Source organism: Olea europaea, chromosome 6, assembly GCF_002742605.1.
Source record: "Olea europaea var. sylvestris chromosome 6, O_europaea_v1, whole genome shotgun sequence".
In the NCBI taxonomy this organism is placed as follows: Eukaryota; Viridiplantae; Streptophyta; class Magnoliopsida; order Lamiales; family Oleaceae; genus Olea; species Olea europaea.
This window is the reverse complement of record NC_036242.1, coordinates 5562621-5588196: the sequence shown is the minus strand read 5'-3', so window position 1 is coordinate 5588196 and position 25576 is coordinate 5562621. Positions and strand designations below refer to the sequence as shown.

Genomic DNA, 25576 nt, shown 5'->3' with positions numbered 1-25576 from the left:
GTGTGCTTTGAAATAAGGAATAAATAAATTGTCGTACTTTTGTATTTCTTATTTTTCAAATAACATGAGGGGGGAAAAACAACTATAATGACAATTTTAGACCAAGCAAGATCGATTAATAGCGAAAAGAGTATGAAAGTAGCCATATCTGGTCCCAGAGGCAATACGAGATTAAGAAAGCTCCAAAGGTCCTACATACTTGCCCTAATGGGAGACACTGAATTATCAAACACCTTGGTTGTCGCCATGTTTGGGGCTCAAGAAAAAGCTGTGATCAAATTAAAAAAGTCTCATAAAGATGTCCTAAGCTCTTGCCTTTGCTTCCATAGACAAGGAAAGAAACGTTGAACCCATCATCACGTTGAGATTTTCTTACGATAAGATGGATGGATGGTTTAAATTATACTCGAAGTACAAAAGAAGGGAAAAAAATTATCTATTGTAATGCTGCATCCTAGATATCGAAAGTCCACAAATCGAAAACACCGAATAGCATGGAATACATGGAATCCCATGTGAATCAGCACAGATCATCTTGCAAGGCTAAATACTCATAGATGACCAATGGCGAAGTACTATCGTAAGGTAAAGGTGAAAAACCCGATCGATGAGTGAAATAGAACATGAAACCGTAAGAATCAATTATAGAGAGACAAAGAAAATCATGTATCGGTCCAGATAAATCTATTTATGCTTTATTCGATAAAAAATAATAGTTTTGTGATAATCTTTGTATAACGAATTAATCAATATTAAACGCAAATGTAATCTATGATTTACACACGTGTTCAACATAAGCCCACGCTCCATGAATCATTAATGTTTACTACAATATTCAACCCAACCATGGAGTTGGCAAAGTTAAACTATACTAAACATGATGTAGACCACCAAAGCTTAATCAAAATGCCCAACAAGGGGTCCATTTTTATTTCTCCATGATCCCTTTTTTTATGAAAAATGAAGTCACCCATTATGCTTTAGCTTCATATAAATCAGACCCTTAATGCTAGATATTCACAAGTATCATGGAAAATCGAAGGCGAAAAAACAGCTCGGGCGACAAGTTTTCATTTCCAATAATCGCAGTCCGAGATTCAGATCCCGATGAATTTGAGTTTGGGTGTGTTACAAAACCAGGCTCTCCAAATTCTGATCGTTTGTTCTTCAATGGCAAGCTTTTACCTCATGTTTTTCCACTTAACCATCCCGCAAATAATTTTTCCTATTCGCGTTCGACGAGCAGAACGAGCAGCATTAGCAGCAAGGATTCTCTAATGTCATCGCGCAGTAATAGCACGAATAGCAGGAGCAGCAACTGCAGCAGTGCTAGAACAAGTACAAGTGAGACATCTGAAAGGAAAATCTTGAGTACTGGAGGAAAATTTCCAGGAAAAAAACCTGCTTTAAATCCACAATACAAATATAGTTCTTCTCAAAGATGGCAATTTATCGCGCCCGCACCTGCCTTCATGCATCAGGATTCGAGATCAAGATCTAGATCAGTAAAAGTTGAATCCAAATTGTTGAAATCAAGGAAAATGGAAAAGGATACTACTGATCATGAAAAATCATGGATTGGCAAGAAAGTTTTGAGATCATTTGTTTCAGCATGTAAAAAGTGCCATGCCATAGAAACATCATAAACTATCTTTATTGTATTGTTATCAATATACAGTTGGCATCTACAATCATTCGATATTCGAAGGATTGCAATCACGATTTGATGACAATAACGACGAAATAAATGTGGAGTCGACTATAAAGATCATTTTTTACCCCTCAGTGTGATTCGAAATACTGAAAGACCCAAATCAATGTAGATAAGTGTGTTTTACCTTCGTCTTTTCTTGTATAATGATAACAAAATTATGAATGATTCTAGATAATTGAGACCAATTTTATTTTCCTTGATCTTCATTCATGCTGTAAAAGATTTAATGCCCAGTTGTAATTTCACCTCTGATTCTGAGTACTAATTGGGAAGATCCGGCATCAGATGAAAAGCAAGAACTCATAGAACATGGATAGTTTAACTAAATCTTGTATGTGATAATGATGCCCCATTGATAAATACAAATAATCTTATTAGCATCGCTGCTCATCTTATACTAAGTACCGGTGAATTGACATATCAACTTATAAATTGATAAGTTTATGATGACTCACAATATTTGAAAACTTGTTATCCAGCAATGGATTGATTTGTCATGTGATTGGATCTTAGCATAAGTTAAGAATGAAGCGTGATAGGTCATCTATACGTGTATATAGATAGATAGTATTAAAGAAGAAAAACATGTTTAAATTTGTGTCGTTTTTGTCTAGCTAATTTTATTCATACTATGTACTGAATCTCACAAAGTACAGGTATCAAACCTGCTATTGTGGTACGATCAGTTTTAAGAGTAAAATTCCAAACTGCTTAAATACGAAAATGATCATCATCATACAAGAGATGAGTTATTCCTCCCGTTAGAATTTACATTTTAAAGTTGACAAAATCCAACTTTTATTAAGGTTGATCTTTTAAAGTTCGATTTGTTTAAAATTCAAACAAGTTGTCGAATTTTAAGATTAGTGTGGTCAATCAGACCAGAACTTCAAATCAATAATCAGCACAATTATTCAACAAAAACACATAGATTTCTTTGTCAAAATGATAGATTGGAATAGCCACTTGTCATGCTAAGCAGGTGGTGCAAAAACTCGATTTGAACCAAATTTGATTAACCAGATTGGTGGAGTCAACCGATAGACATATTTTGTTGTCTGTATTTTCACGCATCAAATAGCTGCATAACTGGGCAAAAGTAGAGGCACCACTTAAACCTTATCTGATCATCATAGGATTATAGGAAACGAGAGTCAATCTTTTCCATTTTATACTCCTAGACATAATCAAGTGAAAGAGGAATCAGCATTAAACAATCAAAAAGTAAATTTTAATGCCTGTTTTTAGGGTTGGCTAAACTTGCCTTTTGCCACCTTTTTGAATGTGGAGAAAAGACTAGCTTTTGGACTTCAAAAAGTACACTTAACTTTTACCAATAAACTGTACCCGCTACAATGTGATTATTGTGTACATATGAACCTCTTATCGAACAGAGTAACTAGATATGATCAAGATAAGATTGGATCATCAAAGAATCATCAAATTTAGAGTGTCAAAACCTTTTTTTGTGATTGATTACAGTTTAAAAAATCAAAAGCAAATAGAAAAACTCGAAATTACTACCAAAAGTTTATGTCAAGTGACTCCCATCACATTGTGAATATAGAAGATTGACCACTCACTTTGCACGAGTTCTCGTATGAAAAATTACCAATATGCAATTCGCTCAACCATCAAATGCTTAAGCAAATGCTTTCATCAAAGTTCATATATTCAAGAGAAAGTGTATTGAAGTTAAAATCTGCCGAACAAGACAACAAACAAACATCTCACATGCAGGGAGGAGACAATATGCATTCCTCTTCATCACGCTAACAACCTAAACTGAAAGGCTCAATGTTGAATATCTCATTAGTCCGGTAAAGATCAGAAGAAAGCATCAAATACGAAGAAGTCAGGCAGCCATTGGCCCGACGAGCCCCCGCAACTGCCTATGCTGGCTCCGTCTAGAAAAAAAAATTCTTTGAATGGACGCACGTGCTCAATTGAATTTCTAGATCCGCCACTTCTCACATGCCTCCACTTTGTCCAGTCTATTCATAGTTTTTACTTTTTAGGTTAACCACCCTCCTAATTAGGTGACTCTTAACTCAAGAACATAATCATTTTTTATTTTTTTCGATTCTTCTTCAAAAGAGGTTCAACTTTGATGCAAAACTTCTTCCTTTTTTCTAACTTATTTGGTATTGAACCAGAGTAAACAATGAATTCTGAGAAGTCTTTAAAAATAACAGAAGTCATATAATTATAGAAAGCACTAAATTGAACAAAGGTAACTGTCACAAAGAGTAGATGCTTTTCCTAATTACAATTTCTAAGCCTTAATCCTTCCAAGCAAGCCTTCTAAACTCACTCCAAGAAAGTTTCCATAACATCAGAGTACATCCCTGCTTCATTCCTGAACTCCCCGGGATTTTGTGTGTGGTGATCAAGTGAAGTCGACGAAGATGGAGTAGTAATTCTCGCAGGTAATGTAAAGATCCCCTCAAAGTTGTTAACCATCTTGGGATTATTATCCAAGCTTAAAAACTCGTCAAGATTTGCATTGCCGTTGTTATGCAAACTCAAGGAATCCATTGTTGGATTCTGACGGTCAAGCTTGTTTACAAAGCCCTCAGGATTGAACAAAAGTTTTGCTCCATCTGTTTGTCCACTGACAGCATTGAAGAAAGACAATCCATTTGGCCATTTTATATCGTTTTTGAGATCTCCCAACATATCGGATGAATGATTTGGAGGTGGAATTCCGACCCCAGCCGTGTTTTGAAAATTTGGAGATGTAAGCATTGAAACTGCTGGAGGGATTGGCCTTGGCCCCAAGTTAAAAACAGGAGAAGGAGGACGAATCGGCATAACCGATTGCATAAGGGGAACCGTGGATGAAGACAAGGAGTTGCGAGATGAAGAAAATAACTTGGATAGGTATAATCCAGATTGATAGCCTAAGGATTCAAAGGTATGTCTCATTCTCAGCACAAAATGGAGGTCTTCAGTTATCTGAAAAGGTCAATTACAGATTCTGCCAATGAGATCATCATGTTACCATTGTATGCTTTAGATTTACTCAAGAATATGACTATCCAAAATTGAAAAAGTTTGAGAAAAATGATGCTCATAAGTAAAACTCACAATCTTGCAGGAACCAAGTTGCAGTAGGCCATCCCCAGCTTGAATAACAGCTATAGTCTGGCAAAATCATGTCAAAGAGCACACAGGCTAAGCAAGAGAAGAAAAGGAAAACATCTAATGAACTGTTTAATGAATAAAATATTAGTTTATTTTCTTCCCTTAATATTGTCCAGTACTGTCCAATACGGATTTCAAAGCACTGGACAGCGGGGATAACAGTTCCGAACCATAGATTCTGACCTGAATGCCAGACTCAAACTGCTCAGTCCACTCAGTAGGAAGCTGCAATTAATATATTAATGGACCACTCATTAACAATTAGTCGTATCAGACCAATAATTGGGACAATGAAACTTCAATTTCCTCAACAGTCATAATACTTGTCTCCTCTACTAACTAGTACTTGCAGAATTAGGTCCAAAATCAATTATTTTGTTGCATAATCAAATGAGCAATTATGGAAAAGAAGGATAGAGTACATACTGCATCAAATGAACTCTGCCAGTAGCTGGAGATATTTGGTTCACATTCAGTTGGCTCCTTGAAAACCCATTTATGACACTTATCAGAAGCAACTTTCCCCATCAATCTGCACGCATTTTTTTCACTCAATTAACTTATATGTTATAAACCCTTAAATAAAAACACAATTTCTTCACTTTTTTTCCCCCTAAATTCAATCAGTTTGTAGAATGAGTGTATAGGGGTGGCGTAGGGTAGGGTGGAACAAGACAGATAAAATCCAATTGAATCAATCTACAAAACAAAAGGACCTACCGAGTACCCACCCTTCTCCATAATTATACAACTGAATAGACATTTTGCTGAAGGCTTTTCTGACAGGATCCTCGCCATCCATCTCATCCAAACACTGTGTAACTCTGCCTCTGCAAAACCCATCTTCCCACATCAACATCCTGCACAAAATGCAACAAACAAACAAGAAAATACTGTATATTACTCACAAAAACTCAATAAAAAATCTATCTTTTTGGCTCCCCTGGTTTAGCGAGATTAGTTAAGCTCATTAATACTTACAAGCTACCGTTGTCATCTCCAACTTTGCAGCCATTACCACCTCTAACTCTCCTGCAAGAAATGCAAAAGACCCAACAAAGAATTAGAAAAAAAATCAAGAAAATGGAAGTGTATAGATCATAAAAACAGACTAAAATAGAACAGAGAAGGAGAGACGGGCGAGGTCGAATGGTCCAGAAGACAGAGTAATTCCAGTCTGAATTTAAACAGACGGTTCGGAGGGCCTCATGAAGGGCCATCATCCCAACAGCTTCTTTGCCTCTGTCTGTTGCTCCTGAGCCCACCATGGCTTTTCTATGTAATTTTCTTGGACAATTAAAGGAATTATTTGAAGTGAGTTTGTTGGGTATTTGGCTTAGCAAAGCATAGTGAAGAATGCTTGTAAAATATCAACCACGGAGGAGAGTAGGAGTGAGGAGACTCTTTCTTCTCTTCTCTCTCTCTTCATCACTTTGTTACCACTTTATCTTTCTCTTTACTTTTTACCTTCTTCACTTGTCAGATTACCGAACCTGATTAAATGGGGTCTTTAATAAAGGAAAGTGCAGTACTCCGTGCGAGTGCGTGAGAAGGGGGGATGACAGGGAAGGGCGTATGGGTGCGTTGCGTCTGTAAGTATAGGTTCAAGGATGTGGCGTCAATATTTGTATTTTCGAAAGCATGTTTGCCTAATATCGGAATTGGACTTAAAAATGTAATTTTTAACATTAAGACTTTATTTTCATCTCAAAATATCAACTTTGTCAAGATGAATAATCAACGGAAATTTTCATAAATAAGAGATTAAGAATTGAATATTTTAAAACTAAAAAACAAGTTTTAAACTTCAAAAATTAGATTTTTATTAAAATTTATTTATGATTTAATTAATTGATTAATTATGTTTAGGTCTTAAATATATACAATTTGATCACAATTAATAATTTATTTAGTCCACTTATTATTTTTTTATCACAAATTAAAAAATTTATATCACAAATTATTTTAAAATCACAATTCAAAAATTTTGTAGGCCAAAATTTATTCATCGATCACAAATCAAAAATTAATTAGTTACGGATTAATTTTTAATCACAATTTATCAAATTATTGGTCACAACTTATTTTTCGATCACAAATCAAAAATTTTACAAGTGACATATTATTTTTTGGTTACGAATAAAAATATTCATAAGTCACAAATCACAAATATTATATGTCACAACTTATTAGACGGTTACAAATTAATAATTTTTTAGATCAAGCATTATTTCTTGTTCAAAATTTATCTTTTTCATTGGTCACAAATTAACCAATTTAATGGTCATAATCAACCAATTAATCTATGAACATCACCTAACAATCGCTGCCTCCAATATCACCAATGCTCGCGTCATCACCGGAACCACCGCCACTGTCTCAAACAAAATCAACAACACCACCACACCATCACCCTATAGCAGCACCACCACACACATCGTCACCCCACACACACACCCCTACAGCAACATCGCCACACATCCCTGCACCACCACCATAAATTGCCACACCACGAAAACACCGTCGCCAGAGCGCCACGCCACATCTACATACCACCACCAAATCTGTCATCGCCACACACTGTCACACCACACACACTCCCACAGCAACACCGCCACACACCCTTGCAACACCGCCACACACTGCCACACCACGAAAACAGCACCGCCATACCACATCCGCCACCCCCACGTCATTGCCACACACTGGCACAACACACACCTCCCCTTCAGCAACACCGCCACACTCCACCACCACACCACGAAAACACCACCACCAGATTGCCACACAACATCCACCACCACACAACATCCACCTGTGTTTTCTTCGAGGAAGAGAGAGAGAATATTGGGAAATAATTAGGGTTTGTGTGTGTAATGGAGTATATATATTTAGTAAAAATATTTATTTTAAAAAATATTAGTTAAAATAAAACATCTGATTTTTAGAAGGTTAAACTACCCATCTTATTTTAGAATTGTGAATTTTTAAAAGTAGTGAATTGTGTAATTTCCACAACAATCAAACCCTTATATATTGCTCCATTTCAATATTTAATTAATATGAAATTTATTCCTTAACATATGCCTGGTGAAATGGTAATTCGTTTGAATAAACAATCTTGAAATTCGTTACTCTTTTGAGTCTTAATTAAATCAAATTGCTTCTTCGAGCTTAAAAACTATAATTTTGGAGAAAAACTCAAATTTGATATTTTAGTACCATTGATAAGTGTATTTTATACACTTATTTTATTCATTAAATTAGAGCAATTCTTGTTATTTAGGATGAATTGATACTTAACTTCATACATATTTCATGTGTTAGGTGTAACTTGAGGCAAAACAATGAATTTTGACAGAAGAACGGGAAATTTGCTAACTTGGGCCTAATCAAAAGTTTGGGGACTAAATCGCAAAGTATCAAAAGTTGATTCGAACATGATATTAATGATTGAAGAAGAGCGAGAGGCAATTAAATGGTATTAAAAGATGAATTATCGAGAAGATGTCAAATATGGACCAAAAGAAACAAAGAATGAAGTATAGGGATCAAAGTACAACACATGGAAAAATTTCATAACGGCATGCGCGCGCAAGGGGTTGAATTTCATAAGCAGAATGTAGAATCAATAGGCAGCACGCACGTAAGGAAATATACAGCGCGCGAGCGCAGGCATTTTTTGAAAAAAAATCGGGCAGATTCATTTTTTGACATAAACTCTTATGGAAATAAAATTATAATACTACTTTACCTAGAAGGACAAAGAGAACGGCGCTTCTTCTTCTAGAGGGGAAAAAGATGATTGCTAGGAGAAAATCTCAAGAGGCAAAGATCAACAAAGCAATTGCAAGAAGATTGACGACAATTGAGGGAAAAATTCACGCAACAAAACTAGTTTTTCTTATTCCTTACTTCTTCTTCATGTTATTTAATGTGTATTTTATCGTGCCAATCAGTTCTATTATTAACTAGACTTTAATCCTAGGGATTTGATGTAGCCTATTTAGACATGTTTTAATTCCTATATAATTATTTTAATTAATCTTTTTGATTATTTATTTATGTTGTTCTTGCACAATGCTTTCAACTAACTGGTCACTAATTGACTAATTTGATGTTTTAAATTTCGACGTTCGAAAGAGGTAAATTTAGGCATGATATAAGAATAACATAACCTAGATTTCGTAGATTTCGAAAGCAAGTGCGAATCTTTGGGCTAATTCCACTTAAAGAACTATGTGCTTTGATAATTTCTAATGGCAAATTAGAACAATCAGAATGGTTAACAACGAGCTATAAGGGACTACATCACACCAGTTGTCAACGGAAATTACTCCTGTATTGCACGCCCCACTATTGCTGCTAACAACTTTGAACTGAAGCCAGGACTTGTACACATTGTGTAGCAAAATCAGTTTGGGAGAGCTCTAACAGAAAACCCAAATGCTCATTTGGGGTTCTTTCTGGAGATCCGTGATACATTGAAAATGAATGGCGTTACTGAAGATGCAATCTGACTCCTTCTATTTTCCTTTTCCCTAAGAGAAAAAGGCAAAGCATGTTCCAATCATTACCATATGGATCCATCACAACTTGGGAGGGATTAGCATAGAAGTTTCTTACAAAATTCTTTCCACCTTCGAAGGCAGCGTAATTGCGGGATGAAATTGGGCAATTCCAACAGTCAGACTTCGAACCATTCTATGAGGCATGGGAGAGATATAAAGATCTATTCAGAAGCTGTCCTCAGCATAGTTACCCGAATTGGTTGCAGATACAAACCTTCTACAACGGTTTGAATGGTCAAACACGGATAGTGGTCGATTCTGTAGTAGAGGGTGCATTATTATCCAAGACTCCAAATGAAGCTTATGCATTATTGGATGAGATAGCTACTAATAGCTATCAATGGCCGAGTGAGCATTCAAGTGAAAAGAAAGTTGTTGGCCTTTATAAGGTGTATCCCATTACCGCCCTTGTAGCTCAAATGTCATCTCTCACTAATTAAATAGCTGCATTGACTTCATATGGATCGCAAAAAAAATTGGAATCTATTCTGGCTACATCCACTGCCTACCAGAAAGCTGAAAAGGAGAATGAACAACTTCAGTATGTGAATGACCGAAACGTCAATCAAAATGAAACTACTCAGGAAACAACTACCATCAGGGGTTCAAAAATCAAGCATTTGAACGAAAGCCATCACTAGAAGATATTCTAGGAACCTTCATTTCGGAGACCAGATCGAGGTTCAACAAAGATGAGGCAAGACTTGACAACATTGAGACTCATATGACCAACTTGGGGGCCACGATGAAGAATTTGGAGGTACAAATTGGTCAGATAGCAACTGCGATACAGTCCCAACAGAAAGGAAAGTTTCCCAGTGATACGGAGGTCAACCCAAGGGAACACTGCAATGCTATCATATTAAGGAATGGTAAAGTAATTGAAGAACTCAAGCCTATAGAGGTTGTGGTGCCTACATCGGATCCTATACTTGCAGGGGAAAAGCAGACTGAAGAGCAGAAAACTAAGGCAGAGACAAAAAAGAAGATTTATAAGCTTTACTCAATTTCATTTCCGGACAACCCACCTATCTTGAAGCCCCCACTACCATTCCCGCAAAGGTATTTGAAGAAAGAGTTTGATGAGAAATTCGCAAAGTTTCTGGAGGTCTTCAAGAAAATTCACATCAGCATTCCCTTTATAGAAGCATTGGCCCAAATGCCTAACTATGTCAAGTTCTTAAAAGAAGTGACATCAAAGAAGTTGGAGGAGTTCGAGACTGTTAAGCTAACAGAGGTATGTAGTGCCATACTTCAAGAGAAACTCCCTCATAAATTGAAATATTTGGGTAGCTTCAACATCCCGTGCAATATTGGTGGTATCACGTTTGATAGGGCACTGTGTGACCTTGGAGCTAGCATAAACTTGATGCCCCTATCAGTGTTCAAAAAGCTATGTCTTGGAAAAGTGAAACCCACAACCCTTACCTTGCAACTGGCGGACAAATCGATCACGTATCCCAAGGACATTATTGAAGATGTGTTGGTGAAGGTTGATAAGTTCATCTTTCCAGTGGACTTTGTGGTATTAGACATGGAGGAAGATGAAAAAGTACCGTTGATTCTTGGTTGACCTTTCCTGGCTACTGGAAGAGCACTGATTGATGTGCAAGAAGGGAAGCCGACACTACGGTTAATGAAGTGCAAGTAAATTTCAACATCTATCAAGAAAAGAAAACCTCAGAAAAATGAAAAGTCGACACTTGCAAAATGATCCAATCAGCTGAAGTAATTGCAGAAAACAGAAAAAAATGAAAATTATTTTATGATCCGTTACTGCAATAAATGACAATCAATTAGTTAGCAAGAGATGCATATATTTATGGTAATAACTCAGGAACCAAGATGGCGGTGGATTTCATCTTAACCCAAGAAACTGATCCACCTGACAAAAAAGAAAGCTATGTGGATAGACCTTTGAAACCTCCAAACATTGCCAAATCAAAAGAGGTCTTGAAAGCCATACCGGAGTCAAAACCGTATAATGTTGTTCGCCATTTTATAATGAAGGAGAATACAAAGCCGAGGGTATAGTTCGAAGACGAAAGAAATGTGTCACCTAAGGATCCACTGTAGGTGTTGCGGTTGAGTCAAGCTAGTGACTATAAAGAAGCGTTTCTTGGGAGGCAACCCAAGCTTTCTTACATTTTATCTATTTTATTTTATTTCTTTTAAATTATAGGATAGTTTATTTTATTTCAAAGTTTTTATTTAGGAATTCATCAACCCTACCTTGTCCCCCTTAGGTCTTTGAATAATCAAGTTGGTTATTGATGCTCAAGCTAAATAACACTTGTTCTATGAGTTTAATATCTACATTTTGAAGTTTTAGAAACATGACGTCGCAGAATAATCAAACCAACATTAACAAGGAGAAGCTGGATAAATCACAAGTTTGGGGGGAAAAAAGGGAAGAAGCATCCATCAATTTCAATATCAAAGCACCATATCGTCATTGACAATTCAGACAATTCAGGGAAGTCCTCCTCCTTTTGTTTTAATTTCACATTGGGGACAATGTTCAGTTTAAGTTTGGGGGAGTATATGATAAGTTGTCTAATTACTTAATTTTTTATTTTGTAGGATTTGTGTGCATATTTTTTTAATTATAAGCATTGTTAAAAAAATTCTTGTTCTGCGTGCTTGTTTGAGTTAGATAGCTTTGTCGGCAATGACATTTATTATTAAGAACATGCATTGGTTTATGAATTGTGGACAAGTTATGTGTGTGAGTCAAATTTTTACTTATTCAAGTGAAACGAAAATTATTTTGCACGTGAGTTGATTGTAGTGTTGTACGTGAATAGATGGATTCATGTTTATAGGTTAGACTAGAGAACTTAGATTGTTAAATCCAAACGATCATTAAACATCAGTATACCCTTAAACCAAATTTAGGATGTTTGGAGGATTGCACTGTTGTTGAGAAACTTGGAGATAAATGTGGATTCCGTGTGTACCAATTTTTGCGTGGACTGTCTGAAACTATTAGGATGAAAATTAGGTGAAAACCTTAAGTTAGAGGTCGATTTTCAAGAATGCGTGTTTAGTAAGGGCCATTGCATTAAGCATTGCAAAAACATAAAATAATAAAATAATAATAATAATAATAATAATAATATATAAAGATCCCAATGAGGATAACTTCAATAATCTTATTGTGAATCTTCTATTCGTACCCTTTATGACTCGAATGATTATGCCTGTAAGAGTTTAAAATCTGATGCAATAAAATCATCTAATTTGGGAGTTATCGGCCTAAAGCTCACTACAAGAATCATAAAGAAAGCTTAAGAGAATGACGTCTGGACAAGGGGTGATAAAAAGAAAAAAGAAAAAAATAAGAAATAATGTCATGCTTAAACCTCGAACACTCATTTAGAGGATTTGACCTTTTGGCAAAAGGTTAGTAACTTGGTTAATTCTTAGAGGTTGAAGCAATCAAAAGTAAGGAGAATCCTCATTTGTTGATATGTGTAACTGCAATTAGTTAAATTTAACCAAACTTGAACGATGTAAGATATTAGTATTGAAGATTAACCTTAGATTACACCATGGGAAAGAGAAAAGAGAATAAGTTTGGGGGTGTGTGAATCCCACAAGCGAAGTAAGGAAATAGTTGTCTTTTAAGGTGGGAAATTGAATCAATTTATTTTTGTACAGCGTTACACTTCTCCCTATACACACACACACCCATTGTACATTGAATATATAAGAATTTCAGCGTGTACATTATAAATTTGAAGTAATTAATAGAGTTGATGTTATGGGTTCAATCTTAAGCTATAAAGGCCAGATATCTAACGAAATTTGTTTTAAGTAATTTTGTATGTTTTAGTCTGTTTTGTAAATGTTAATGATTTATTTGATCTGGCTTTTGTTTGAAGACAAACAATTGTTCAAATTAGGGGGTATTTGATAAGTGTGTTTTATACACTTATTTCATTTATTAAATTAGAGCAAATTTTGTTATTTAGGATGAATTGATACTTGACTTCATACATATTTCATGTGTTAGGTGTAATTCAAGGCCAAATAATGAAATTGGATAGAAGAGCGGGATATTTGCTAACTTGAGCCTAATCAAAAGTTTAGGGACTAAATTGCAAAGTATCAAAAGTTGATTAAGACATAATATTAATGATTAAAGAAGAACGAGAGGCAATTAAATGGTATTAGCAGATGAATGATCGAGAAGATGTCAAAAATGGACCAAAATGAACGAAGAATGAAGTATAGGGACCAAAGTGCAACACATAAAAAAATTTCATAACGGTACTCGCGCATAAGGGGTTGAATTTCATAAGCAGAACGTAGAATCAATAGGCAGTGCGCACGCAAGGAAATATACCACATGCGAGTGCGGGCATTTTTCGAAAAAAAATTGGGCAGATTCCTTTTTTGACACAAACTCTTATGAAAATAAAATCTATAATACTACTTAACCTAGAAGGACGAATAGAACGACGCTTCTTCTTCTAGAGGGGAAAAAGAGAATTGTTAGGAGAAAATCTCAAGAGAGAAAGATCAACAAAAGCAATTGCAAGAAGATTGACGATGACTGGGGAAAGAAATCACGCAACAAAATTAGTTTTTCTTATTCCTTACTTCTTCTTCATGTTCTTTATTATGTATTTTATCATGCCAATCAACTCTATTATGAACTAGACTTTAATCCTAAGGATTTGATGTAGCCCACTTAGACATGTTTTAATTCCTATTGAAATCTTTTCGATTATTTATTTATGTTGTTCTTGTACAATGCTTTCAATTAATTGGTCACTAATTGACTGATTTAATGCTTTAAATTTTGACGCTCGAGAGAGGTAAATTTAAGCGTGATCTAACAATAACATAACCTAGATTTCGTGGATTTCGAGAGAAAGTGCGAATCTTTGGGCTAATTCCACTTAAAGAACTATGTGCTCTGATAATTTCTATATGTTAGTTCGGAATTGAGATATTGGAATTGAGATATTGAAATTAAAATATAAAAATAGATTCTACTTGGTGCTCGAGAGAGGGAAATTGAATCAATTTAGAGTTCTTGCCTATAAATTTTGGAAAGATTGATAGAAATAGTAAAACGTTGTAACATTGTCAAAAGTACGGTGAAATCACTCTCTAGGCATTCATAATTTGATAAGAAACTTTACAAATTGCTCTCGTTCACTTTGCATCGTTCATCTCATTCATTTTAATTTAGTAATAAAATATCGTTTCAAAAATTGATGGTCTAAATAAAGTGAAAGTTAAAATAATAATAGAATTCAAATACCAATCTCTGTGGGTTCGACACTTTTATTCTAATAATATATTACAAAACTTGATACCGTACACTTGCATTATAAAATCACGTTGCATAAATCGTGTGGCAACTGACAACCATTCTCGAAGGTAGTTGGAGAAGGACATTGGGTGGCTGCCATTAATAGGGAGCGTATAAAATTGTTATTTTCCGTATGAATAATTAGTGGGTGTCAATTTGAGAGGTGTTTATATAGTCATATTAATTGAGGTGGGAAACGGTAAAGGGCTATCAACAAAAGAGGAAGTATGGATGGCATGGTGGTTGATGGAACTTTGGTGGTGGTGGTGGTGGTGGTGGCGGCGGCGGCGATGGCGAGAATTCGATTGACCATGATAATGATGGTTGGGATAGTGTTTTAGTTAGAACTATATAATCTCATCTGAGTGTGGCTTTGACACTTGATATTCCATCTCAAAATGTTAGCATCATATTCCTAGACATTTGGGGGAAAAAAAAAATTTGACATAAATTACATTAATTTAATGTCAAATAAAGGAATGCTTGGTTAAAAAAAATAAAAAAAACTTATGAATAGGAAAACACTCAAATTACATGGACTAAAATTCAAAAAACTATAGGAATGTCAATCCGACTCATTAGCTCGAGCCAGCTCAGTAGAATTGAGCCTCATTTTTCAAGTGACAACCCAAGCTCGAGCCAACTTGTGTGGTTCGTCGAACTATCTGGGCCGTCCCACATGGTAGGAAAAAATAGCTTATATCACAAGCTCGGGCAAGCAAACGGTTGCCTACTTGCCTTAGGCTTGCCTTGCAAGCAACTGCAGCTATAGCTGCTTGCCTGAAGCAAGTAGCTAGCAACTGCAATTGGTTGCATCACCACCAAAATAATAATAATAATTCAACTCGGCTTGGTAAGGTCTTTTTTTTTTTTTTTTTTTTTTTGGGTGAACATTTTGTTTGAAGGAAGTAGAAAAATAAAATTTCGATGAATTTTCAATTAGAAAAGACACTTTAATTGTAGAATATTAAGATTTTCATGGGTATTGTAATGACTCGTGCCTTGTGTCCAAATCGTTTCGTTTATCTACCATCTGCTTTAGGAAGACATTTACTCTGTTACCCACGCAACATTTTGTCGTGTTCTCTAGAATTCGAACTTCAAGATGTCTGTGTTACGAAAGACTTAAATTGAATCTTTGTACCAATTGAGATGAGCACAAACTCTCCTGAAAGTGAAACAAACAGCACGTATGAGGGAAAATTTTACATATGCATCAATATAAAAAACATATTCATATCTTACCATGTATTGAGAAATTAAATCAAATATACTATATTGAATGATAAATATCTCTAAAACTACTAGTTCCTAAAATTAACATTTAGAAACCAAATTTTAACTGAAGATAATTTTGATTGATCCATTTACACGTTTTTCAATAAATGCATCCCATAAATAGACTTAAATTCAAAAAAAGAAGGAGATGAAAACTGTGTAATGTTTCGACTACCATCCAAATAATTGCACAACAAGGGACAAAAAACTGCTGGAATCACCGCCTAAAACACATTCGTTTACAGCAAGCCTTATCTCCTTCATCAAAAAATTTGCATTTCTCTGTGAGGCAAACGATCAGATAGATTGAATATTCATTTGTTATGTGATGTTACATTTGTCGGAATCTTCATATAATAACCCCGGTATATATAATTCTTGATGATTTTTGGAATGCACCCAAAAAAACTGTCCATGGTAGCAAATATTTGCTAACGAACGAATCCTGAAAATCTTGGATTAATGATTACATTATTTGTTATAGTATAAATGTGTCTTGATCCTCGGAATGTATTCAAATTATTTTCTTGATGTTGTACTATTTAACCGTATGTAGTCAACGGGAGAATCGAATCAAATGTGGATTTGTGTGATACGGTGTTTATCAAACATTGAGGTACATATGTAGGATGTGATACGAGAATGGGTTTTCCATATTTCTTTCTTCTTGTTTCCATTGGGAATAGAGAAGAACTGAGATTGAAATTTGAAATGACGAGTAGAAGATACCAATTTGGGGATTTTGTGATGTTTTAGGTAATGGCATGTTTGTTGTAGATTAATTTACTGGTGTAATTGTTGTAGAAATTTTAGGTATTAAATGATTATCTTTTATAATTTGATTAAGTTTTCATTTTTTTTATTTTACTACATAAAACACAGTATTTATGGTTAATAAAACAGGTGAAAGTATATTTTAAATTATTATTGAAAATGAGGTGTGTACCATAATTTCCTCTGCGTATAATATAATGATTTGAGCACGAACATTGAGTCGTTAAAGATATCGCCCCTTTTTAATGATCCAATGTGGAATTTTTAGAGTGGAGATTGATTTCATTTTCAACAATTTTCTTCGTGTTAATGACCCTTTTAATAGACTATTTTTAGGAGCTTTGTGACATTTCTGAGTGGACACGCTCATTATTATGTTGAACGTCATGATTAAGTCCAAGTTATAATATTTAGATTTTATACTTTCATGACACTTGTCGAGAAATTTGTTATGTGCACGCATTGATTTGCACGAGTTATTACTACGATTTGATTGTGTCAAAATGCACACTTAAAATGCAAAATGATTGAATTGTAAATTCAATTATTCTTTTTACTTGTTTGGTATGTAAATTGGTAAATCCTAATCGGTTCAAATATGTGGATTCTAGGTTCACTTTATCTGTTTTTAATAATTCCTCGAGCATTTATGCACAACGTACTCTTCTTGAAATTGTGACAACAAAGAATTCTTTAATTCAACGTTATTTCACGGGATGGAATTGAGATAAACTTTCACCATTTTCCATTCCATTTCAATAGAGAAAATACATAATCCTAAAAACGAATTCAAGATTTAATTATATGGTGCTGATAGTGGTGGAAATGGCTACTGTAGCTTGGTTGTGGAAGGGGTTGAAAGAAGAAATTGAATGAATTTTGGGCTCTTTGGTTAGTATTCTTTTCCGGAAGCTCCCTTTGTTATTTGCTTGTTTAATTTTTTTCCTTTTGTTTATTCAAAGTTAAGAGTGAAGTTGTCATTTTACGTTACGTTAACAGTTAAATTGGACAGTATATACCAATATGGACGTGATTTGCTATTATATTGAAAATCATGAATTATAACACACTTGAAGTTTAATAAAATACTTTAAAAATATTTAGATGCGAAAGCAAACTAATAACATGTACAATACTCAACTTGACTAAGCCACCGGTTATAAAAAACTTATATTATTAATAAAATAGATCGTAACGTACAAGGAGACGTGAGAAGATGCCATACTAAAGAATTGTGCGGCCATAAATTCTATGATAATGCGACAACCTATTATAACAGAATGTTTCAATTTTCTTATACAAAGACAAAGATGTCTATTACTCAAACTCCATGTATCCAATTGCAAAAACTCTTCTAACTACTGTAAATCCTCAACTTTTTTGTCTTATTTTTGTTGCAAATCTTTTATTAATTCTCACATGTTGTGGGACAAATGATAGATTTTGTCCCAATAGTCTATTTGTGTGATTTGAAATGTGTAAATATTTTGTTGAGTTTTATATTTGACTTTTTATGTTTACAAATAAGGTTTTTTAATCATCTTAAAGGAATTTTTGGACAAAAATCTTAATCAAGAATGTAAGATATACTAATTAATAAAATTTTAATGGTAAGATTGCGACGAAATGTTGAATACGTGTAAGTACGTCAATGAGAAATTTTTGAGGCAATCATTGTATTTAAAATGTAATGCAACAGACAAAAATTGTGACCCTTCAACTTAAGGTTGCATGCAATTTTTAACATCTAAATTGATAAAATATCTTCTCAGGAGGACTCTAATACAAAAATCCGGACCCTTCATCTTAAGGTCACATACAGTTTCAACTTCTGAACTAACAAATATCCTCTCATGAGGACTCCAATTTATATATTCAGATAGTTTAGGGACTCAAACTTCAATTTTGTCCTAGCCCTAAATTACTCCCCTAATAAAATGTAAACTAATAATGCCAAGTTAATTTAATTGTGATGACCATGGTTTATTAACCTGACAGACAATTAAAGGTGAGAATAATATGAGATTAAGGAGTCACGTGCCCACGTGCCTAGCAGTTAGTCGGTGCATCGTTTCTCATAAACAAAAGAGTAGCGCAAGAATTGCGGGGTGTAGTATCCTTTTCTCTTGAAATTACCTTTTTCACTTTCCACGCTCTTCTTCTCACGCGCGTTAATCATATTAATTATAAGAAAAAAAATTAAAGGACAAATATATTTGCCCTTTTAATTGTGCTTTTATCAATTTTCATTGAGAAAATTGCAGCCACAGTATCACCACCTTTCATTTCATTGCAAACTTTGTTCAAACCTTTCATTTGTATCATCGTGAGTATCATACATTTTAAAAATTCACGTTTAGAGTCCAAGTGAATGAAAACCACCATTAATTGACTAGAGAACTAGAATTTGACTTCTTTTGACCAATTTTTAAAAGAGTAACATGGTACCACCACTCCAACTCCTTACCCCAAAATCACCGCCACACATCTGACATCGCCTCCACCATCACCATCGCCTCCTCCATGACGTCAACACCACGATCCCTCTAAGATGGCACCATCGGAATTTCACTATCCACACCAAGAACTTAACGATTTTCGTCGCCTTACTCATATTTCTATCCCAAAACCAAAACTAAAACATCTTGGGCTACAACTATACACTGTATTTTCCATCTCTGTTGCTTGCAATCTATTGTCGGAACTACACATCCTCCCATATCCCAGTTCTCCATCTCGTCGACCGCATCTCATCACGCCATTCCATTCACCATTGACATAGCAAGAACGCACTAACACCACCTGCTAAACCATCACTTCCAATTACACCCAAATACCCAATAACACCACCAGTTACGAACCCCCATAGCAAGAACCCACAACTAATTTACCAAAAATCAACAGAAGAAGTCCCAGAAAATATATTAAAATAAATCAACTAATTCATACACCTACGTCATTTGTCTTGCTGGTCACAAACACAATACAATCCACCACTATTTTGCCAGTTGTTCAATGTGACTAGGCGTTACTATTGATGATTTTGGTCTCCATTGAAAAATTCTAGATATGGGATGGGATCGATTGGCATAAATCAACTAATTCATACATTTGCTTCATTTGTCTTGTCGGTCATAAACACAATACTATCACCACTATTTTGCCAAATGTTAAATATGGCCAGGTGTTATCGTTGATGATTTGGGTCTCCATTGAAAAATTCTAGAGTTGGGATGAGGTTGATTATGTGGTTGAGAGATGAATTGAAAAAATTCTAAATCTGGAATGGAGTCAATTACGAGGTTGAGATAAAATATGAGGTCTCCATTGGCACGATCGATGGTAGCCGATGTGGCGATGGCATCGACACTGGGTGGGTGGCTGTTTTGAGGTGAAGGGGTTCGAGGAAGAAGGGGGTGGTGGTATTTGTTTTGATTTTTGTCTTTTTTCCCATTTAATAACTAATATATTATATCGTGTTTTATGTTGAAAAATGTGAAATTACCATTTTGTCCTTTTAAACCTAGTCAATGTGGTCAAGGTTAATTCTCTAGTCAACTAATGGTCAAACCAATTATTTTCACCCATTTTGAACTCGAAGGGCGGTTTTTTAAAAGGTTTGATACCCATATTGGTACAATAATGAAAGGTTTAAGCACAATTTGCAACTAAATGAAATGTTTGGTATCATGACTGCAATTTTTCATTCATTATGTCTATGTGTGTGGCTTCCATTTTTTCAAAAACTCATTTTTCAATACTCATTTTCAACCATACATTCTCCAATAAAATAATTTTACACGTAAATTCAAAATATTTCTTTACTTTTTAATTACATATTTTCCAACAAAACACTATTATGGAACACCTTTTAGCACAAAAATGCGCTAGACAAGGGCTATATCACTTATTTCATTAATTTTTTTCTCAAATTTTTATTACTACCTCTATTTGGATAAATTTGATTTCTTTTTATCTGTCCCAACTCCCAAATTATAGGCTTGAAAGTATAGATATTCTTTAGTTTTTTAATACATCTTTATTTAATGTACATTGTTATTGACAAATATAAATAGAAATCATATTTGAAATATTATTTATTGTCTCATTTTTTAATTAATTAGCACATCTTGAATTTTGTCAAAAAATATTTTGTCTGCATAATTTGAAATAAAAGAGAAAATAATTTGACGCACTCTTATATATGTTAATTTTTAAAAAACATAATGAGTACAAAAGTTGTTTTAGCCCCCCGTTTGACCCTCATTTTGTAGAAATGAAAATAGAGAGAATAGTATTTTTTTGAAAAACGAGTGATTAAAAAAGAAGGAAAAGTTTTTTATTTACGTATAATATTATTTTATGGAAGATTTTGTGAATGAAAATAAGAGAGATAAAAATGAAATGAAAATTAATGGGGGTCAAACAGGGTTTAAAGCACCTTTTGGATATAAATTAGGGTTGAGATTTGCCGTCTAATTTGATTTTCCAATTGATTGTCCAATTAATTAATTATTAACATGTCATCAGTTAATGGATTAGTGGTAAAGTTAATAAGGGTAAATTTGAAATAATATATTAATTATTAATGACATGTTAATAATTAATGGGTTGGACAGTTAATTGGACAGCAAATCTCAACTCATAAATTGTTATTAGAGACAAATGTACTAACTAATTAAGCTCCTGTTTGGCCCCTATTTTTTTCAAATTAAAATGGATAGAATAGTATTTTTTGAAGAATGAATGGTTGAAAAAAAAAAGATTTTTTTTGATTTACGTGTAATATTATTTTATGAAAAATTGTGTGATTAAAAATAGAAAAGAGAAAAATGATATTTAATTTAATGGGGCCCAATGAGGGCTAAAGTGTAGAGATAAAAATGTTAAGCCAAAAAATCATGAACAAGAGAGTATGCAAAAAAAAAATTGAAAACCTTAGATGCAACTAAAATGTACTCCAAATTAATATAAGATAGATGATGAAAATATTATCCACACTAAAACTGATTAAATAAAAACTTATAACAAATGAACTAGAATCAATTATACGTGAATTTACTTATAAGTAGGTAAGATTCTTTTTAAAGAAACTTTTCTACTTAAAAAAATGAAGTTATTAAAACATGACTGCAGATTAAAAAGTGAATAAGTAAATTTACTTTTTGAAGAGATATATTTTAAAATAAATATTTTATTTTGACATAAACATACTACTACTTTTAAAAAGGTAATTTTTCCTTAAAATTAAGAGAAAATAAGTTATAGGATAATATTTTTTCTTTCAAAATGTATGTTTGTCCATATATTAATTTACAAAAATAAAAAAATAAAATTATAAACTACGAGACTCTAATCAATGTGTAACTTTGATTATAATTTTTTTTATTTAAATTAGATTATATAGATTGTATTTATAGTCTAAAGTACATGCTCACCATAGACTGCACGAGGATACGCAAAAAGCCAAATGCTGTTAGCACCTCAAATTTATCTAACCTTTCATCTTCGACGCATTGAACGTCCTCACGATCATTTATTGTGGGGACATTAAGAAATTAGTTAAATGACAAAATAATTAAATCCCTGCTTGACACACATTGTAATGAAATTTTTTGGGTAATATGTATTTTACAATAGTAATTTTTGGGAGAATGTGTGGTAAAAAAAGAAGGAAATATTTTTTTTATTTACGTTTAATATTATTTTATTGAAAAATGTGTGATTGAAAAAAAAAAGAGAAAAATGTATTAAAATTTTAATCAGAACCAAACAAGGGTTAAATATTGTATTTATTATACTGGTCCCCTACCCCGCTGTTGAAATTTTTTACTTATAAATAGAATAATTACAAAATAAGCAACAATCCTCGTTTTTTAAATACTAGAGAATAATTACGATTTATGTAGACTGTTTAAAACTTTACAGGTAATAATTACTTCATATACGATGTTTTTAATACAAAGTAAAATATTTTCTACAATACATGTTAAAGAGTACTGGTTAATGAATTACTAGTTGTAATATTCAAATAATCGATACAACACGAGTAGTGTACAAAAACTTGTGGCGCTAATACAATTGACACGTTCATTGTGATTGCGCACTCATGCATTCACACGTTAATATTTTATTTTATGATGTATTTAGTCTAAAGATTAGACCATTTTGAACTAGATAACTTTACAAGTAAGAACGAAATTTTATCAAATCAGTGATTTGGGTACGAGTCTAACTTAAATGGTGAACAAATTTTACTAGTTGAAAGCTTGGTAATCCATACTTCAGAATTTAAATATACAAGTAACGTTTATGGTGGTATTGAATAAGATCTATGGGACGGGTTAGGGGAGGGACGCCTCAACGGCACCTCTCCCAAACCCCGCGAGTTATGCTATTATTAGAAAATAAAATGCAAATTCAAAATGAGTTTTTAATTAGTGAATTGTTTAGAAATAAAATTATTTTTTATTCAAATATAAGTTGGTTCAAATGAATGATAAAAGGCATAATATATACATACACGCACACACGCACATTTTCAAAAATTCGAGTTATACTATTATTAGACAATAAAATGCAAATTCAAAATGAGTTTTTAATTAGTGAATTGTTTAGAAATAAAATTATTTTTTATTCAAATATAAGTTGATTCAAATGAATGATAAAAGACAAGATTATTGTGTTAGTTTATTTTATAGGTTTGCTCTGAAATGATAAGATGTGATACCATTAGTTAGAATGTGTTTAATTGCCATAAAAAATTTCACTTAAAAAAGAAAATGTTTTCCTTGTTTTGAGGAAAACAAAAACAACCTCTCCCCAAAGAAAATATTTTCTTTAAAAACAAAGAAAATTAAACATATTTTCAAAAGTTGAAAAATATTTTCAATGGAAAAAAATAACAATCAAACATCCAAAGTAGAATGTGGATGAAAAACTTATATTTTTCATGGAAGATAAATGTAATCAAACATACAATTTTATTGATGGTTGTTGAATGCATAATTTAAATATGGAAGCTTCTTATCTGAAAAATTTTTAGTTTACCATTTACCATTTTATCTGCATAATTCAAAATGGGTTTTTTATCTTCACGGCCCCGCCCCACCCCGCGACAAGGTTCCCTGCCAATATGTTCGGGGTGAATTTTTTTGCCATCATTATCCGTGGTATTGACAATTTCATTACTTACTATATCTGAATATTACTCGAACAACGTGTACATTTGAATATCATGTCTTAAGACATGTACCATAGAGGGACAGAGAAATCACGATTCAACGTAGTCAAAAGTGATAGAGCTCCACTAGATTGAGATTAAAAACTCTGAGAGCTTATCGCATTCTAAACTTGTAAATTTATTACCATCTATAAGGTAACACACAATTTCCTGCACGAGAATTTCTCAAATGTGAAGAGCCGAGGGCTAGCAAAAAGGCCCATCATGAACCCAAAAAAGTAGGCCCACTTTTAATTTTTAAAATAAAAGCCCAAAACCTGGCTGGCGACAAAACACAGCCTGATGCTATGGCAAAATATATAAATAATTTATAAATTGTTAGATTATATTTTTAAACATATAATTCAATACACCAACAAGTACTATTCATTTATTTAAAACCTGTTTTATTTATTTATAAACTAAATCGTTTATAAATTCTTTCCTGAAGGAGGCTTAATATTCACATTATATATCAGATAAGAGTGAACAAACTATAGGAAAGATTTAGAGCCTATTTGATATTTGAGTCCTATTTTATTGTAAGAAGTATTTTGAAATAGTAAATTGATAGATAACGTGTGATTAAAAAATAAGAAAAAAATTTGAAGTGTGTGTAATATTATTTTATTGAAAAAATATGTGATTAAGAAGATGAGAGAGGAAAATGTATTTTATAAATAATGGAGACTAAACGAACGCTTATTCATCAACAAATGCAGTCCAATATAACCTAGTGTGCAGGTCAAAGTGTTTAAAGCATTCCTTGAAAGCGAATTATAAAACTAATTGTTGTTCGAGTATATTTTATTGAAATTTAGACAAAATTAATAATTGTTTTTGCAATATTGGCATCTGGCAATGTAACGCATCACTTTACGTGATGTGTGTTTGAACCACATTATTTTGAAAGAATGTATTTTAGAATAGGAGATTGATGTAAAATGTGTAGTTAAAAAATGACGACAAATTTTGAATTTACGTATAATATTATTTAATTGAAGAATGTTTAGTTGAAATAATGTTAAATATTTGTTTAAAAATGTATTTTTTAAAAAGAATATGGCTCAAACAAGACTATGATTTCTTTGTAAAGAACTATTTTAACGAAATAAAATAGTATTGTGTTAAAATTTCAGGCATTTTTACTATTAATTGTGAAAGGAATGAGAAAAACTTTAGTCGGATAGTCGCACCGTCTTACGTGATGCAACCGTCAAATGGAGAGCCACCACTTGAATGAATGGTCCACCCTCACCCAATAGTGTGAGGTTGCACTGAGACTTTATTTTTTCTCACTTTCCATCTAGAGTCATGAGGTGGTCTCGATGAGGGTGGACCATTCGATGAGAAAGTGGCTCCTTATTTGGTGACAACTGCTCCATTGAAATTTTTCACGAAAGCAAGATAGCCACAGGCAATCGGGTTTCTCGTGACGTTATACAGTTGTCAAATGGAGAGCCACCATTCGAATGAATGGTTCACCCTCACACAATAGGGTGAGTTGCCCTGAGACTTTATTTTTTCTCACTTTCCATCTA

At 33.4% G+C, this 25576-nt stretch overlaps 2 protein-coding genes across 4 annotated transcripts; one reads left to right on the top strand and one right to left on the bottom strand.

The window, feature by feature from the left end:
* Positions 1 to 900: 900 nt before the first annotated feature.
* LOC111396459 lies at positions 901 to 1778 on the top strand. Its single transcript, XM_023022891.1, has one exon. It carries the CDS (start codon positions 1029 to 1031, stop codon positions 1644 to 1646), a length of 618 nt encoding a protein of 205 aa, XP_022878659.1. The 5' UTR covers positions 901 to 1028; the 3' UTR covers positions 1647 to 1778.
* A 2113-nt stretch (positions 1779 to 3891) lies between these two features.
* LOC111395618 (protein RICE SALT SENSITIVE 3-like) lies at positions 3892 to 6429 on the bottom strand. 3 transcript variants are annotated; one of them, XM_023021700.1, is made up of 7 exons: positions 5999 to 6429; positions 5843 to 5893; positions 5593 to 5721; positions 5288 to 5393; positions 5045 to 5086; positions 4805 to 4861; positions 3892 to 4672 (listed from the first exon to the last, which is right to left on the bottom strand). In XM_023021700.1, the coding sequence occupies exons 1-7, from the start codon at positions 6127 to 6129 to the stop codon at positions 4025 to 4027; spliced, it is 1164 nt and encodes a 387-aa protein (XP_022877468.1). In that variant the 5' UTR covers positions 6130 to 6429; the 3' UTR covers positions 3892 to 4024. The 3 variants fall into 3 exon arrangements, with proteins under 3 accessions (XP_022877468.1, XP_022877466.1, XP_022877467.1); XM_023021698.1 differs by having other exon boundaries at positions 5843 to 6414; XM_023021699.1 differs by lacking the exon at positions 5045 to 5086 and having other exon boundaries at positions 5843 to 6417.
* Positions 6430 to 25576: the final 19147 nt, after the last annotated feature.